Raw genomic sequence first — 16,437 nt, forward strand, 5'->3', positions numbered from 1 at the left:
CAGTAACGATACCGACCGCCATCTTTTTTCATCACCGCGATACAACAACGACAAAAGTGACATATACAATTGTCAAAATGTCATCAGTTGCGGAAGGAGATACGCTTCTTATAGAATCTGATAACGTCTCCTCGCAGAATCTTGACAACAGAAATTGACACAACAGGATGTGGAATCACAACGTGGGCATTGTCTTCCAAGATTTCGAAGGATAATACGTGTTTATATCATGTAATCCTCCGCTGATGACCCCTCTAGGGACCCCGCGTTAATAAGACGTTCCTTTCTCGGCGACGCCTGATGAACAATTTACGCGGTCCCAGGCGAGCATTTGAATATAACAACGTGTCATCAGTGGGAAGATGAGAGGTGATACAGCGCTCATCACTCAACGGAGATGGGGGCAATCGGAAGTTGGTGGATTAACCGATTGTTTAGAAATTCCACCGGCGACAATGGTGTGGCTGAGATAATAAGTTTTATGCACTAGTATGTTATAATGAGAACGCCGACAATGGTATTTGTCATTCTGGTGGTGTAGTGGAGTTAGGACAGGAATCAAGTGGTCATTATTTCAAACTGATATCAGATGTGAAAGAGAAGAAAAGTGCCGATTTTTCTCTGTCATTCAAATTATTGTAATATCAACTGTTTTTAATCTAGACTCTTGCCATTTTGTGACAGCACAGACACATGTCTGGTCTTCGAACATCATAAAAATCAAGTGAATGATATGTTCCATTGATCTTCTTCACACCTTAGAAGGAAGGGGGGGGGGCAATTTTACCACTAAAACGTATATCTTCGTCATATGGTCATGGAAAGGTTAGGCGGTGGCAATCTTGACCAAAAATAGCATCTCCACTTGTCGATGATGGACGCATAATTATGATCCCATAAAATTCCTCCATCACATCTGCTAAAGGACGCTGCGTGATGGTTGCGAATTTCTTCCCATAATGCCACAGCCATTGCAACTTCTCGTTAACTGTGACAACGTACAGTGTTGTCGTGTTATGATGATGATATTGGCGTATCCTATGAAGATTATTACGCTGTAACATCGTGGAGACTGTTACGGCCATGAATGCGATATTTTTGGCCATGAATGCGATGTTTTCGGCTATGAATGCGATGTTTTCGTCAGGTTGATTGATGAGTGGATTAACCTTCTAAGAGTGTATCTTCAGAAATGATAGAATAATCTGCTTGACAGACAAGACGAATACAGGGCCCGGTGGTGCAAGCAGGGGTAGCCATTGTTCCTCATTTGGTGGAGCGTTATGCTTGCCCTGGCATAGTCACAGACACCAGATACAAAGAATCTCATCTGTGAAGAGCCAGCCATTTCACTCCTTGAAGGCCATGCCGGTTCATCCAGAAATACAATCCTAGGTTCTCCCGAGGATTGAACATGGGCCCTATCGCGTGGTAGACAGAAGTGTTAACCAACAGGCTATGAGGCTCCTACTATTATCAACTAATACTGATAACTTTTTAGAACAACATCAAAACACAATATTAGTTGATCATTTCTAAATGTTGAGAGGACAAAGTTTTTATCATTATTATCAGTGATATGATGGTGACATAAGACCCATACCAATTGAACTATTACATATTTCAAAGCAGATAAGCTGTGCTTGATGGTTTTTAACTCTCAAAACTGAAAAAAGCATCTGTGGCCTAGGCCCTGAGAAGTGAGCCAACTGACAGGAAAGGCTTGGGAACCTGAAGGCCTGGGATAGTCAGGTTATTAACCTTTGTGAGAATATTGGGACATCTGTCATCCTAACACACATCATTTGATTATCATTAAACTAAGAGATAAATTCATTTAGATTTCCTTAACTACTATTAGTATTCCTGCCCAATGGCCAGGTGGGCGACATAGGGAAATCTGATAATGAAAACCTGGTATTCTGAGGAAAACAGTCCTTTTCCGGCCCCCCTCAAATGACTAGGAGTAAAAAATACACGAAAATTGTATTCAAGATTTGTAATCAATAACACCACTTGGTGGTCAGCCGTAGTGGCATGCAAGGAAATGCTCACAAGAAGACAAATCCAACACAGAAGAAAAAAAAGGGTTAATAGAATTGTAAACAAGTCATGTTATTTCACCACCCCCATCCATCTATCGTAAAACATCAACTACCCGCTACGCAAACATCGGATATTGCTCCGTGCATTATCTTATCTCTGGCTCGATGATTTCATTCCAAAGTTCCGGCCGATATTTCACATTTTCGATCCAGCCAATTAGCGCGTCCATAGATAACGCTGGTTTTCAATAAAATCTGGACATTATCTGAGATTTTTACGCTACGCGGTTCCAACTTCATGCACCGATGCCTTTTGCTCGATATCTGATTAATGTCGCTCGTTTATATCTCTCTCTGTGTTTCTGTTTGATCAATCTCAAGTTAACTTCGACAATCTGAAACGTTTCAACGCCAAAATATATGAAACTGTAAACCCTGAAATCAAGCTTTTATTTTCGCAATTTTTGCAAATGCACCATCAAACACGAACTTAAAATTTGGATCCACCAAATTACGTCGCTCTCGCCAATGCTTACTGTGGCCATCCCCCTAGAGCTCCCCCGGATATTATTGGAAAATGCATTTTTTTTACGCAGAGATCTGACTCCCTCCCCCCACAGATGGTATGTTTCCCCGTGGCACAGTACCTCTAACTCAAGTAATGCTCTCAATCTTTTTCATTACTCCTTCGACAAGGCACTTAACTAGAGTGGCAGGAGTTGCCAAACTTAAAAGGGTTAACTGAGACACAAGACAGTGGTTAATCCCCTCGACTGCGTAAAAGATAATCATTTTAGTCGAGGAAAGCTTTCCGAAAGATCATCACTTACGATCTGCTCCGACGAATTATCGTCAACGACTTTCGGCTGATCTCTAAAAGCCCTCATCTGATTGGTTAAAAGCCGCGGAATCACCCGAAGAAACTTTCGCAAACGACAAGTGGCTTTTAACGGAACGAGCACAGAATCGCTCCGAGCCAAGATCACTCTGACCGCAAATTGCATTTTTTTACACAAATCAAAAGATCACGGAGATAATTGAATTCCTAATGAAATTTCCTAATATGGTTAGGCTGTTCCAAGAAGTGACCTCACCTATAAGGTGCATTTAGAGGTAATTGACATTTAGTCTATCATTTTCTACATGTGTCTGTGCAAAGTGTGATGCAAGAGATGGGATACAATATATGGTGATTTCTTCCCTATCAGTTAAGACAAATTGAGGATGCTGCCTTGACAACAAGAAATTATAAAAATTTTACTCAGTCTGAACTTCAACCATGCCATTTACATCAAAAATTCACAAAAGTGCTCTTAATATTTTACTCGTACCCTTTCTTCTTGAAATTCTTGTCTCCCCCTGCTGATCTGGATACCTAGCATTGGCAATCCAAACAGCCACAAACCCTTTTTACATCACACAACCAGACCAAGGCAACGGATAACTCCGAAGATCAAAATTGCCCTATCATGTTGAAACAGATGGTATTGGCTGTGAAAAATATCGGGTGAGGACAAAAGTTAGCACAGCCTAGCATACGGAGATGTTAGCACAGTCTTAGCCACAGATACCCTAGCGATTAACGCAATGAATTGACGACCAAATTTGTTTTGACACTTTTATGGAGGCAGGAAAAATCAATTACGTCAGCCCGTGCAATGTGATGAAATTTATAAAACGTTCAAACATCGGTGATGTCTCCGTTAATATTGGATGGTAAGGAGGGGACCCGAGGTTAATAGCTAGTTAATACGCCCTTCTGGCATAGCTCGCTACACTTTAGATGGAAGTTTTTGCCACTGGAGGGAATTGCTAGCGGCTGATGTGATGGGTAGTGCTGCTACGGGAGAATGGTGACATCATGATTTTTCTCCTGTGCATGACCATTTGTGTCAGATACCATTTTGGGTAACAAATAGATTTTTCTGCGATATATCAAAAACGCCCCAAAATATCGACTTTGAAAATAGATCGTACCTGGTCTTCGACTTGTACAGCCATCATGTTTTGTTGCTGTCGTTCCTGGGTGCCGCGAACGTACTTGAGCCAGTTACCGCTGCCAGGTTCTCGTGCGTCAACCCAGCCCTTTACTCGTCCGCATTCATCGATCAGCTGAAGAGACAACGACAAATTTGGGCGTAAGTTTTGGTAAAATATTATCAAGAAGAACCGGTAATGTACTGAATTTTTACCGTGATCATGTCTGAAAATGTATTTTTACCAATAAGCTACAAGCACACCGCAGACAGAATGACGATGAAAAGGACATTCATCGATAAGCTGAAGAGAAGAAAACAAATTTGGGCGTAAGTTTTGGTAAAGTATTGTCAAGAAGAACCGGTAATGTACCAAATTTTCATCGGGATCATGTCCGAAAATGTATTTTTACCAATAAGCTACAAGCACACCGCAGACATTGAGCAAAGGACCTTGAAAAGGACATTCATCGATCAGCTTCAGGGTGGGTTCCCATGCATCAAAGTTGAAATCTGTCCCCTCACAACATAGAAAGGACAAGATCTTTTTTGATATTTGAGAAGTCCGTAGCCTGTGAAATCAGAGGTCAGAGATTCTAATCAAATTTCATTTGGCCCCCCTCTCACTGGTCCGAACAAGGCCACCAAAAAAGCGAAAGATGAAGACAATAGATCGAACCATCAAGAAAGTGAAAAGACAAAAACGTTTGGGCCACACCAGAAAGTGAAAGACAAAAAAACTTTCAAAAGTTCTTAATTTGGCCTCAGGGATACTCCTATCGTCATAGTTACATCTTCAATTAGGACCGCAGACTAAAAAAGACAAAACAAATTTAGATATTTTCGAGACCGTTTGACTGGAGGGCTGTTGCTTGTCTGCAGTGAATTCCTGGGAAACGATCAAACCTCGAGAGATCCTCAAAAACGACATTGGCAAGGTCACAGTGCATAACGCACAGAAAACAATCTCATTTCGCCTTGTCTCAAATTACGGAAAAGATCCCTCGAGTTTTTGGCAGATGACAATGGGAGCGCAATATGACTTAATGAAGAATTAGTGACTCTCGTGGCGATGAATGGAGGAGGCGAACCGAAGACGATAATCTAGGTCACCGTTGAATGCGACTTGCGATCATTGTCGACGCCAACAAAAAGACTAATCGGAAATGTCTGATTTTGTCTGTGTGAATATGCCTTGGTTGCAAGACCTGCAGCTGATATGACAAGATTGAGGGATGCGGCAGAGACTGGCCCTTGGGACGGCCAGGTGTCGGGAGGACGGAGGGTGTCAGCAAACACGCAGGGAGACAGATTAGATGCTCATTGGCATTGTCTGGTCCGAGATGATGTGCGTTCTCTTACGAAGTCAAGGTTGAATTCTCATCTGATGAGGGTAGATTTTGGCATCTTTCTGCTCGAACATGGTGGGCTTAACCAACAGTGAGCTGGTTCTGTATTCCTGTCTTATTCAGAAATGAGCAAATTGTATGTTTGGTCTGATAGGGGGACCCAATATTATCAGAAGATTATTATGATGAGAAGATTCAAAGTGAAATTCTCATCCAATGAAAGGAACGTTTACCTGTCCTGACACTGCAACTTTTCAAGATAGATCCTACAACTGTCTGACAATGATGACAATGCTGAAGAAGAATTCTTACATCTTCAAGGTTAAATTCTCACCCAATGACTGCAACACTTCCTTGCCCCATAACACAACGCATCACGCTTCAATGGCCCTGACAACACTGGGTAGGTTCCGGGTTCAGGCCACATTCAAAGATCCACAAATTGTACGTTAGGATTGATGGGGGAGGACCCGCTGCTGTCATCTAAGGCAATGATGAGCACTCTAAGAGAGTCAAGGTTAAATCTTCTTTGGTGAAGAAACATAATGGCGTCTCCATGCAAGGACCTCAAGAATTCTATTCAGATTTGTTTCAGAAACTTCAATACGTAATCACATGTTTACTTTGATAGGAGGTGGGGTATTGTCTGTTGAGAAACGATAAGAGCAATTTCTGAATCATTGTAAGTTTCTTCATCAGATGAGGAAGAATCAGGGGCAGGTAGAAGGAAACCTGGAGAGAGGCCATGAAAAAAGGAACTACCAGAGAATGATCTAACATGGGAGTCAGCCAGCTGGAATGCTGGTAGCAGACTGGAGTGGAGGACCCTGATGAAAGCCCCGCCATGTGCCGACTAAGTCACTGAGGGTCCTGAGCAAGGAAGGAAGAAGGGATCCATCTCTTGATATAATGCAGAGCAGACCCCAGGGGTTCCAACAAGTTTGTCACTAACACTGGCATAACTTAGTATTTTAAATCTTAGAGATAACGCCAAGGTAAGTTAACCCCAGTGTTTAGTGACGAAATTTGTTTTAAACAAACAAGCCCAGCTCTTCATTCTTTATTGGGATCCTTTTGGCCCACTTAACACAATAATCTTCAAAAGAGCTGACGCCTGACCACAGGAATCGAAAAGGAAGATTTGACAATAATGCCGAAAGCAAAAAAATCATCTTGAAAAACGAAGTCAGCATTAGCGCTTGTAACGTGTTGCCATCTTCCAGCGGTGCTGTCACCGCAGAATTGCCAAACCACTTCCTGCCGAATAGAGCATCGAGAAGTGCGAGGCGGCATCATTCATAAAGATGACATGGCGCGGCACGGATCACCGATTCAATTCAAATACAACTTCCGCATAGCCTGCGCTTTCTGTGAGAGTGTTGCGGCCATTCTATGCAAGTTGTGAAGTGGTCACACGGATGTCGGGACAAGATAGAAGATTTCACACCAGATAGAAGCGCCTGTTTGTCCACTTGCGATGCTACAATGTTTACATGACATTGAGTAATGTTTGACAAGGCCACTACACCAGGAGTTGAATGAAGCGATGCCCCCTTGGTGTTTGGGTCAACGGGCCGGTTTAACAGAACCAGTTTGTGACATCATCTAACGTTGGACGAGATGAATGGAAGCTTCTTCAAGGTGTCATCCTTAGATTCTACTCTTATCAGTTTCTCACATCTTATAATTGTAACAATGCCCAAGTAACGGAAGGTACGCAGCCATGGCCTGGTTTTCAGAACGTAAGTTTTCATTGCATCAGTGAATGTAAGACAAGATGAATGGGAGATTCTTCAAGGTGTCATTCTTAGGTTCTCCTCTTATCAGTTTCTCACATCTGATAATTGCAACAATGCTCAAGTGACGGGAGGAGAACAAGTCATCCATGTTACCTTTGATGTATTACTGCTGATGATGTTGCGTCAACAAGAACACCAAAGGGATTTTAGCAAAGAAGTGACAGTATTTTAACAGTCCTCATGCCTATAATGAGAGTCCCAACAATGGCCGGGTTCGATCTGGGGACAATACAGGATTGTATGTCCGCGATGAACCAGCATGGCTCTCAAGGAACTTAAATTCCAGGCTCTTCACAGCACAACATGAGAAGTCTGTTGAATAGGACTAAAAGCCGTGGTCCCTCGTACCTGAGTGTTTTTACCAGGGCAAGTAAATGCCGATATCACCTTAACCCAGAATGAAGGGAAGCAACATCTACCCAAAAGAAACATGACCTACTTTCTGCGGCCAAATACGGGTAAAACCAAATGGTCCCCACCATCAATTCGACCAAACCACACCTCCACAGACGAAACATGACACAGCATTCTCAACGATTCAGCCTCAAGTTCAGACTGATGGAAAACAAAATATCCCATTTCAAGACACAATGTCGCATCCTTGGTTCGAGAATATCAACTTGCAGGATACAATGTATCTTCGTCTCGACAAACCGCTACAAACGGCAGGGGCCGAATTTCAAACAAATGCAACAAGTGGCCCAAAGAGGGTCCAAGATTGTTCGTCACGGACAAGGGTCTCAAACCCCAAAGCTATACCCTCTTTAAACCCTTTATAATGATATCAAGATACGTCCTAAAGGGTTCTCTACGGGTCCTTAATATTGTGAATATCAGACTGAGCGCCTGACATATTTCTTCGGCCTTGGTGTGGAGAGCAAGCGAGGGTCTTTGGACCTCTTCGAGGGATTCTCGCGGTGCGCCTCATACCCTCGCACAAAAGGGCATCTGCCAAAGCAGCTGGAGAGAGGGGGCTAATTTCTCTAAATGAAGAGATCGGGATTTGATGGTCATAGTTGTCAGCGGGACAATCGCCGCCACGAGACATCGTCAAAACAGGTGACAAAGCAAACGAAACCTAATACGCAAAATCCACGAATTGAACATTCAAATTTGAAATATTTTGTTCGTCTTTTCTCGGTTTACGATTCATCTGTGGGTGGATTTGAGAAATGTCGTCATTGTGCTTGACTTCCAAATGTCATTTTTAATTCTGTGCACCGAGGCGTCTACCAGAGATTCATCTCTTTGCAAGCTTTGTCTGCATTGGTAGGAATTTGTTTTCTACCTCATTTAAATTTAGATATTCAAATTACAATTATTTAAATCACAATTTCTGCAAATTCAATTGAATTTTAATGAATTTCATTTAATGTCGTTTATTTTGATGTTTAACAAATTTCCTCAATTTTTAAAATTACATTAATTTCACTTGAATTGGATTCAAATTCACAGTAAGCATCATCAAGCTGTTTCATTAAATTGATATAATCTGAAGAAAATTATCATAGAATTAAATATTATTACAAATTCATTGGCACTCAAACCAATTAAGATTGAATAACTGTCATCAAACAAGTTAAAATTTGACAGAAAGAAGATTATCTTTAAGTTCATCATTCTTTGAATTTGATGAAAAGTACAAAAGCACAGTGGGGTGTTTTTCAAAAGTTTTCATCACCTAAATTTGGCCAACACAAATATTTTAGATTCACTTCTGAAACTTGCCCAGTACGCAGAGTCAATAATTGGTTGTATTCAGACTGTCCCAACAACCCCCTTGCTTCCGAAAATTTAAAATAACGGTCCTCAAATATGACGAGAGCAAAAAGATTCCCCGAAGGGTCGCGACAGACGACCCCAGCATCATCGAAATTTGAGTCAAGGTCACGTAGATAATGGCTTTCGACAATTTTGACAATCTTGACCTAAATCTTCAAAATGCGGTTGTCATCGTTGTCTGTGGCAAGAGTGAGGAACAAAGGCATACAACTCAACAGAGAGACTTTAAGCACCCTCATCTCAAAAATTTTCACAGAAGACAAAAAAAATTTACAACCTTCCAAACCGAAATAAATTAACTTTGAAGCACTTAAAACGATGTTTCCACTCTTCATAACAGGCAATTTGAATCCTTTTTTTTCAAATCACCATTTCAAAAAGGTTGACGTGTTATAGCTTTCTGTGGGGGTCTCCTCGAGGTGTATTGTCTCTTTATCTAAAATTCATTATTTGTGTCGGATGGGTAGTGATCCTTCTCAGAATCTTGCTCAATAAGGTTAAAGTGGCATCTTGAAGGACACACTCCGGAGTAAAAGTTTTTCGACTAGCGTAAACCTAGCAAGCAAACGGGCTACATTAAGCGAAATTTCAACCTCACAACATCGGGAAGGCGGAGTCCAATACTCAAGAAGGAAGTGAAAACGTCCCCTGTCCAGAGGGGCATTCCTGCATCGAACTCGACACCAGGGAATTCATAATTGATACGCGACAATTGGAACTTTAATTTGCCTATTAGTGGAGAATCAACGATATGATATCTCGGTAAAGGTTTCAAGTGTTCTATGGGAACCGAAAATGACAACAGTTGGACGACTTCCGAGGGTGAGATACTCAATATGCGGAGCTTCCGTCCAGGATTTCCCTCGTAAGTTACCAAGAAAGAAGCAGGAAAACTACCTGAACTGACAGGGAGCATTCTATCAACAGTTTCTCTTCAGATTACATCAAATTACAGCAGAACCTCTCTATTAAGGACACCCTTTGGACTGACAAATGCTGTCCTTCACAGAGAGGTTCCCTCATTGCAGTAGGACTGATTCGATTCCCTTTGAAATCTCTGGTCCATCCTGACCTAACAGTTAAACAGATTTTCTATCATTCGTGGTCAGGACTGATGGAAGTGACATCATCAATTTTTCCCACCGCATCCCAACGTTGGCAACAAAATCGTTCGACGCTCATTTGAACCCTGGGTAATCATCCAAACGGCAGCATCATTTGATCACCCGACAATCAAAAATATCGAGTAACCGTTTATTATTCTCGTGTAACTAGCTATCAGTTTGTGAATCAGAGATGCTTGGCGATGGTTTCACTTAACAATACGCCATGTGATAGTCGCCGATTCAAAATCGTTGGATGGAGTTACGGAAAGCGTCAGTTATTGTGCGTTATTGTGTCATGGTAAACAATGGGTAAGGCTGGAGTGCATTTCTAACTGCCTGTTGCTAAGAGTCAGGACAGTTTGATACGGAAGCGGAGTGTAAAAGATACAGTGATAGATTTCGATTAAACCAGAATGTCTTTTAAATTTGACAATTGATAATTTCGCCTGGTTGTTATTTTTTTGGGGGAAACAGAATGGTTCCAAATATCACTGCATGCAGGTAAACAGGCCTGCACTCTAACCCTCGACGACAGTAACTAAAACATCCCCTTGGCAACATTTAATTAGAGGTAGTATTCCTCACCCCATACATCCTTTTGAACACCAAGCTAACGGATTTGCCTGCTTCCCAACAAGTTCCAGATAAAAGTAAATGCTGGCTGATTATGTACAGAAGCACTGTAATGCATTAGCCATTAAATGTTGGCAGAAAATGCAATATTTAGTCATAGATTTGCCAAAATAGATTTGCCAAAATTTCATCTTTCTGATTCCTATGTCAAGTTTTCAAAGCAGGCCTTTGCTAAAAAATTACACTTTGAATGAAAAATTGTTGGAATTAAATATTTTAAAGTCTCAAAAAAAGTGTTTTGTAGAGCGCCATGTCAAACATTCGAGTTACTCAAAAAGGTGTCAAACTATGAATTAAATATCAAATTTTATATCACATTCACAAAACACCGGGCACAAAACATGATAAACCTGATCACGTCGAATCTTCTTTACTGATATCAAACACCCCTAACGAAAAATTGCGCCCTTTCACGCACTCACGTTCTCATTTTTACCCAGCCGCCCTTTGTTTTGAGCGCTATCTCTTAGATTTCAAAGTCGGGCTTGATAATAGGTTAAACTGTTTGATCTGGGGTTGATTTGAGAGTTGACAAAGGTGATGAGGGTTTGATTTGATTTTGATATCGAGTGGCTTCTGGCTGTTCTTTTTTTTTGCAAAATCCAGTTTCAGCTAACTTTGACTAACTTATTATGAATGTCGTGATGCCAGATGTACACCACTCTTTGCTGAAGTTAAGTTGGATTCAATTATAACATGATTGACAGTTGCGAACTACAGGACTATGATTTTTAAAAGTTTTTTTGACTGGATTTTGAAAAATCCAAGAGCAACATGCCCAGGTGGAAGAATAGTATATACCAAGAACCATTGATACTATACAACAAGTTTGACAGCTAGATTGACAGCTAGGTTAAGCGGAGGCCCCTAACTTAGCGGACTTGCCATTCCCCCAAGTAGGCCTATACCAAATTTTTCACAGAAAGCGGAACTTCTCAATTCTGCTTATTAAGTTTCAACAAAACTGTGAACTGTCAATAAAATCAGCATAAAGCTTTTAAGGAAATGTCAAGATCAGACTGACAGCAAGACAAGGTAAAAGGTCTAAATCTTGGGATTTTTTATCCGGTTCATTAGATGTCAAAAAACAAACTTTTCCAACAAATTTACCCCTGCGGGCAGAAAACTAAAAAAAAGGAAATTTCAAAGAATTATTCCACCAAATTTGATACTAACAACTTATAACTGTCAGTATGAAAGGCTGAAATTAATAAAACGGCTGAAAAAGAGACAAACCGGAGCACCACAATAAGGACACTTGAAAAGCAAAATGCCTAAACATCTTGAAATTTGCTTCACTACCTTAAACGTAAAATCCCTATCGTTGATATTCCGGTGAAAAAAGCCGAAGTTTCTGATCCAAAACATCTCATAAGTGAGCCTTCAGCGGAATAACTTGACCATTCCGATAACCGCAATATTTACGGCGTAAACAGGAAAGGCAAAGGAAACGCCGGAAATGCCAAATCACTCTTTGAGTTGCAAAACATACTTGAACCCAGGCGGTTTGAAGATTTACAATTTTCTAACCTCTATCTGCCAAAAATCCTCAAGTTCTTTACAGGATGTGCCAAAAAATTTCACTTGACTATTCTCACTTGGAGAACCAGTGGTTGGTTGCGGCCTACTTCTGCAGTGAGTGTGTTCCAAGTGTGCACCTCTGCCCCGTAATCTGGTGGGCTTTTGGCTATGTTTGATTCTCAAGGACAACCCTACCGTAATTTCAAAATTTTTGTGGTGTTTTGTTTTCTGGTGAAAAATGCAATATAGATAAAGTGTGTTGTCAAATGACTGAAGCAACAGGGCTTTCAATGTGTACTTCGACAATTTTAACCGCATTTCAAGAAAACTCGGTGCAGTAGCTTTTTATAAGATCCCTATATTGTTGTTATGTCAACAAAATCCAGGATATAGATGCATCTCGTGACTTGGTTTTCCAGCAATTCTTTATTAGATTGATAGGTTTGACCACTTCATATAAAGTTTGAAAACAGGTAAACAAACTGTTGCCAAGTTTCAGTGCGGAATTCTTCATATTCAGGATACTCCATTTTAACGCTAGAGTGTAGACCCACTATAGGATAATCTCAATAGCCAAATTTCTTTTAACTGGATGCAACACCCAGAATAGCCCATGCGCAAAGCAACACAGCATCATTTCCCATCCGTAATCACAATAAAACATCCTCTCCACTATTCTAGCAACTTCTAATTCCGTCATTATTTTTGCAATTCAAATTATGAAAGAAACTTCGGATGAAAACTGAGGGTCAAATTCGATGACAATCGGCACAAACGATTATGTTCTTTAGTTACGAGAGTCAAGAAAGGGATGAAAATCTCTAAGATGGAGGCTTACAATACAATGGATTTTTAAAACTTTTGTCGTCACCTTTAATTGCAGGTAATGTAAGATGATACTGCGCCTTTAAGAGAAAATACAAATGCAACAATGTCATAAGTGTTACAACGAACATCAACGCCTTAAAGATAAGATCCAACTTTTGTAATTTGACATGTAAATCGGGCGGAAAACTAAACTCGATTCTTAAGAGTATTGCGAAAAATAAAGCCAGTTTTCTTTTCGAGGCGATTATGCAGAGCTCTTTAGAGAATGGAGATAAGAATGAGGAAATGTGAAAGACGGAAGCTGCGTTGGAGGATAATACAGAACAACGCGGCACACTACCACCCACCACTGTATTCACCCGCATCAAATGATGTTATCCAACTGTTCATCATGGAAACTATTGGTGAACCCTTCACCATTATTCAAATGTGCAATCCCGTTGTGACCTTCGCGATTGGAGACCCCCTACCTAGCGTATAAGAATCGCAGAGGCGTACCAGCACCCAGATCTGTAGAGGAAATTACGAAAATCACTGGGTATCTTATCGAGTTTTTTAACCGAAGCACAAAAACGTATTCTTCATTGCTTAATTTTGTTGTAAAAGATTTAAGTGGGAATTGTCAATACAAAACGTTTTGAATGAAAACCTGTTGATTCAATTGAAAAATAACCATCGGTATAACTTTTTTTAACCAAAACACAATTAATTTTTTCCGAACATTTATCTGAATGGATTCAATTCATTTTGAATACAAAACGTGCAGATTTGAAGTTGAAGATGACCTTCATTAGCAAGGACCCCGACCATGCAATGCAGAGTTGTAGGTGAAGTAGGAATGTCCCGCACTGTTGAACAAGAGTCAATATCACAGGGTATCAATCTTTTTTATCCAGGTTGAATATCCTGATAAGACTCTTATAATATTCTTAGTTTATCTTATTCAGTTTCGTGTACATGTGCATGTACGTTTGTAATAAGATTCCAGTACAATTCTTAGTTAAGTTCATAATTATAACAGCGAACAATTTGATACTTATGGAATATTACAAATATTTATCATACATTTGACATCAATATATTCTCATACTGTTTTTCAGATGTTTCGTCTGAGTTTCCACAAATTCTTCAGATTCTACTGGATCACTTTGGCCCTATAGAATAGATACACAAACCAGCCAAGCCACACTGTCCAAATAACCCAATCTGCACAAAGGCAATCGATAAATGGCACAGAAATCCCTACCTGTTACACAAATCCAAGAGTTACAACTTTTATCCACTTTTTCAAAAGTCAATAATCCAAATGTCATCGGGCAAAAAGTCAACAAATCCGTCAAACTACTCGCAAAAAGAGTCACCACTTCCGTGTTATCTTTCCTCGTAATCGCGACCTCGCAGCCTCATTCTCAAGTAAACACCAAAAGCCACCGAGTACGGTAATCTTGCGCTAAAGATTATAATAACACAAACTTGTCAAAAGTCGCGATGACGCGCCATAAAGACAAGATGCGTCAGCCCCGTGCGCCGGGTGCACGCCAAACCAAAAACTCTTCTGATTGGCTATAATTGTTGCATTTAACCCACAGGCGTATTCCGCAATTGAAAACCACTGGCACGGCAAAAATTAGCTCCACGCATTCATCGTTTCGTTTATTATTAATAAAGTTTAGAATTTGCAAAAACCTCTTGTCCCGTCGCAGAAAGCCCTCAGAGTGTCTTCAGTCTATTGTCTTCGCGGAAGATTACAGAAATTTATGTGTCGTGTTACGCTATCTGCGACATCAAAGCCGTTTTTGTTCACTGGGCTGCACTCACACTATCGGAGTCTGGGACAATAGCTAGGGTACCATGACCCAAATTGAACTGAGGCTTCAAGAACGAGGAATCTTTCCATAGGGAAAGGGACAGAAGACTTTTTGTTGCAGATTTTCTTGATGGTGATGAAATTCTCCAGATGAGCAAACTCGGCAGTTGTAGAGAACTTTCAACAGATTCCATTCAGCAAGTTATTGCAATAGACTATAGATAGGTGACACCAATTTTCCTGGTGGTCATCACACCATGTTCCGGCATAACCTTAGTTTCAATTCCGTAAAAACTAATCAGTGTTAGATCGGTGAGACTACAGTAACATATGACTTCAGAGTCTGCGCAACACATGTACTTCTCCTTCAAAGGCACCAGAAGATGAAGATCAAATCCAAATCATCATTTGATTACTCATAAATCTTAACCAAACCAGCATCAGTCGAAACATTTAATCCAGCGGCAACGGTCACACAACAGCCTAATTGAGTCATTAACTGTCGAGAGGAACGTCCCCACATTTATTAGAACAGTTACGCTAGTATGCAAATGAGTGTCACCATACGCGAGATTGTCTTTGTGGCATCGTACAGGATGGAACCTGTGATTTATCACGGCGAGAAAGTCCATGACGTGCGCCAAAGATGAGATATTTTGTGCATCTCCATTTTCCGATTATTTTCAGTCCATTAGGTTTTTCCATTCCTTGTAGTGAAAGGGTACTTGGTGAAGAAAAGTCACTTCTATTTCACCCCAAGTTAACTTGATCCTGCAGTACATTGACGCACAATACTGCATATGATATGTACAGAAAGTTATAATCAACTTTTGATTGATACGAAACTGTTGACATCACACTGATTTGACCTTAGCTGGTGTACATCCTGCAATGTATTCAGGAGAACTTACATTGCGACACATGGCCAGTATGGGTGAAGCAGACCCAATCCAGGTGTCTGGAACCCAGGGATTAGGGACCTTAGGATGCGATTCAGCATCTTAAGAAGAACAATAGGTCCCTGTATCAATATTTCAAGAAACAAAACAGGGTAATTATTTGATTCCTTAAGATGTTCAGAAATGCGCGCCGATTGTCTCGGGGACGGATGTGGTTGTTAATGACGATGCGATTCGCACAAATTTAGACCGCAAGATGACAGGAGGGGTGACGGACTTGACACGACGCCAAAGCGATACAGGCCCACATCAAACGGGCAAAATTAGATATAATTCTGATGTTAAAGTGTCCCTCCAAGCTACGCGGATCCCCGGTCCTGCTCTAATTTCCGTCGTTTAATTTTCGCTACGTTCGCAGGAAATTAACGACGCCTAAAGAATACGCTGTGTTAAAAGCGTGAAAGGTGTTGCGAATTGTGATGACATGTCACGAGATAATGAAGACGTAATGATGGCCGTTTTTCAAGAGCGGAGATGCCACGATCTTCTTTATGCGCGAAGATGAGTTAATGACAGAATGATGACATCATGTTGCGATCTTTATCAAGTTGATACCACCAGCGATTGAAGATGAAATCGCGGCGATGGTGACGACAGCTGTTGGTAATGGAGTTTGGATTGGCTGGTAAATG

General features: G+C 40.8%; 1 protein-coding gene across 4 annotated transcripts in view; it reads right to left on the reverse strand.

Annotated features, from left to right (window-relative positions):
- Positions 1 to 16,437, reverse strand: part of LOC135496683 (histone-lysine N-methyltransferase MECOM-like) — a 146,964-nt gene that overhangs the window by 24,345 nt on the left and 106,182 nt on the right. For 3 of the 4 annotated variants that reach the window (XM_064786144.1, XM_064786146.1, XM_064786145.1), the window contains exon 2: positions 4,023 to 4,157. In XM_064786144.1, the coding sequence (XP_064642214.1) occupies positions 4,023 to 4,157 (135 nt within the window). Of the gene's footprint in view, positions 1 to 4,022; positions 4,158 to 14,285; positions 14,352 to 16,437 lie in introns of those variants that run through there. The other variant, XM_064786147.1, reaches the window with a different exon arrangement.

This window comes from Lineus longissimus, chromosome 12 (genome assembly GCF_910592395.1).
Source record: "Lineus longissimus chromosome 12, tnLinLong1.2, whole genome shotgun sequence".
Taxonomy (NCBI): domain Eukaryota; kingdom Metazoa; phylum Nemertea; class Pilidiophora; order Heteronemertea; family Lineidae; genus Lineus; species Lineus longissimus.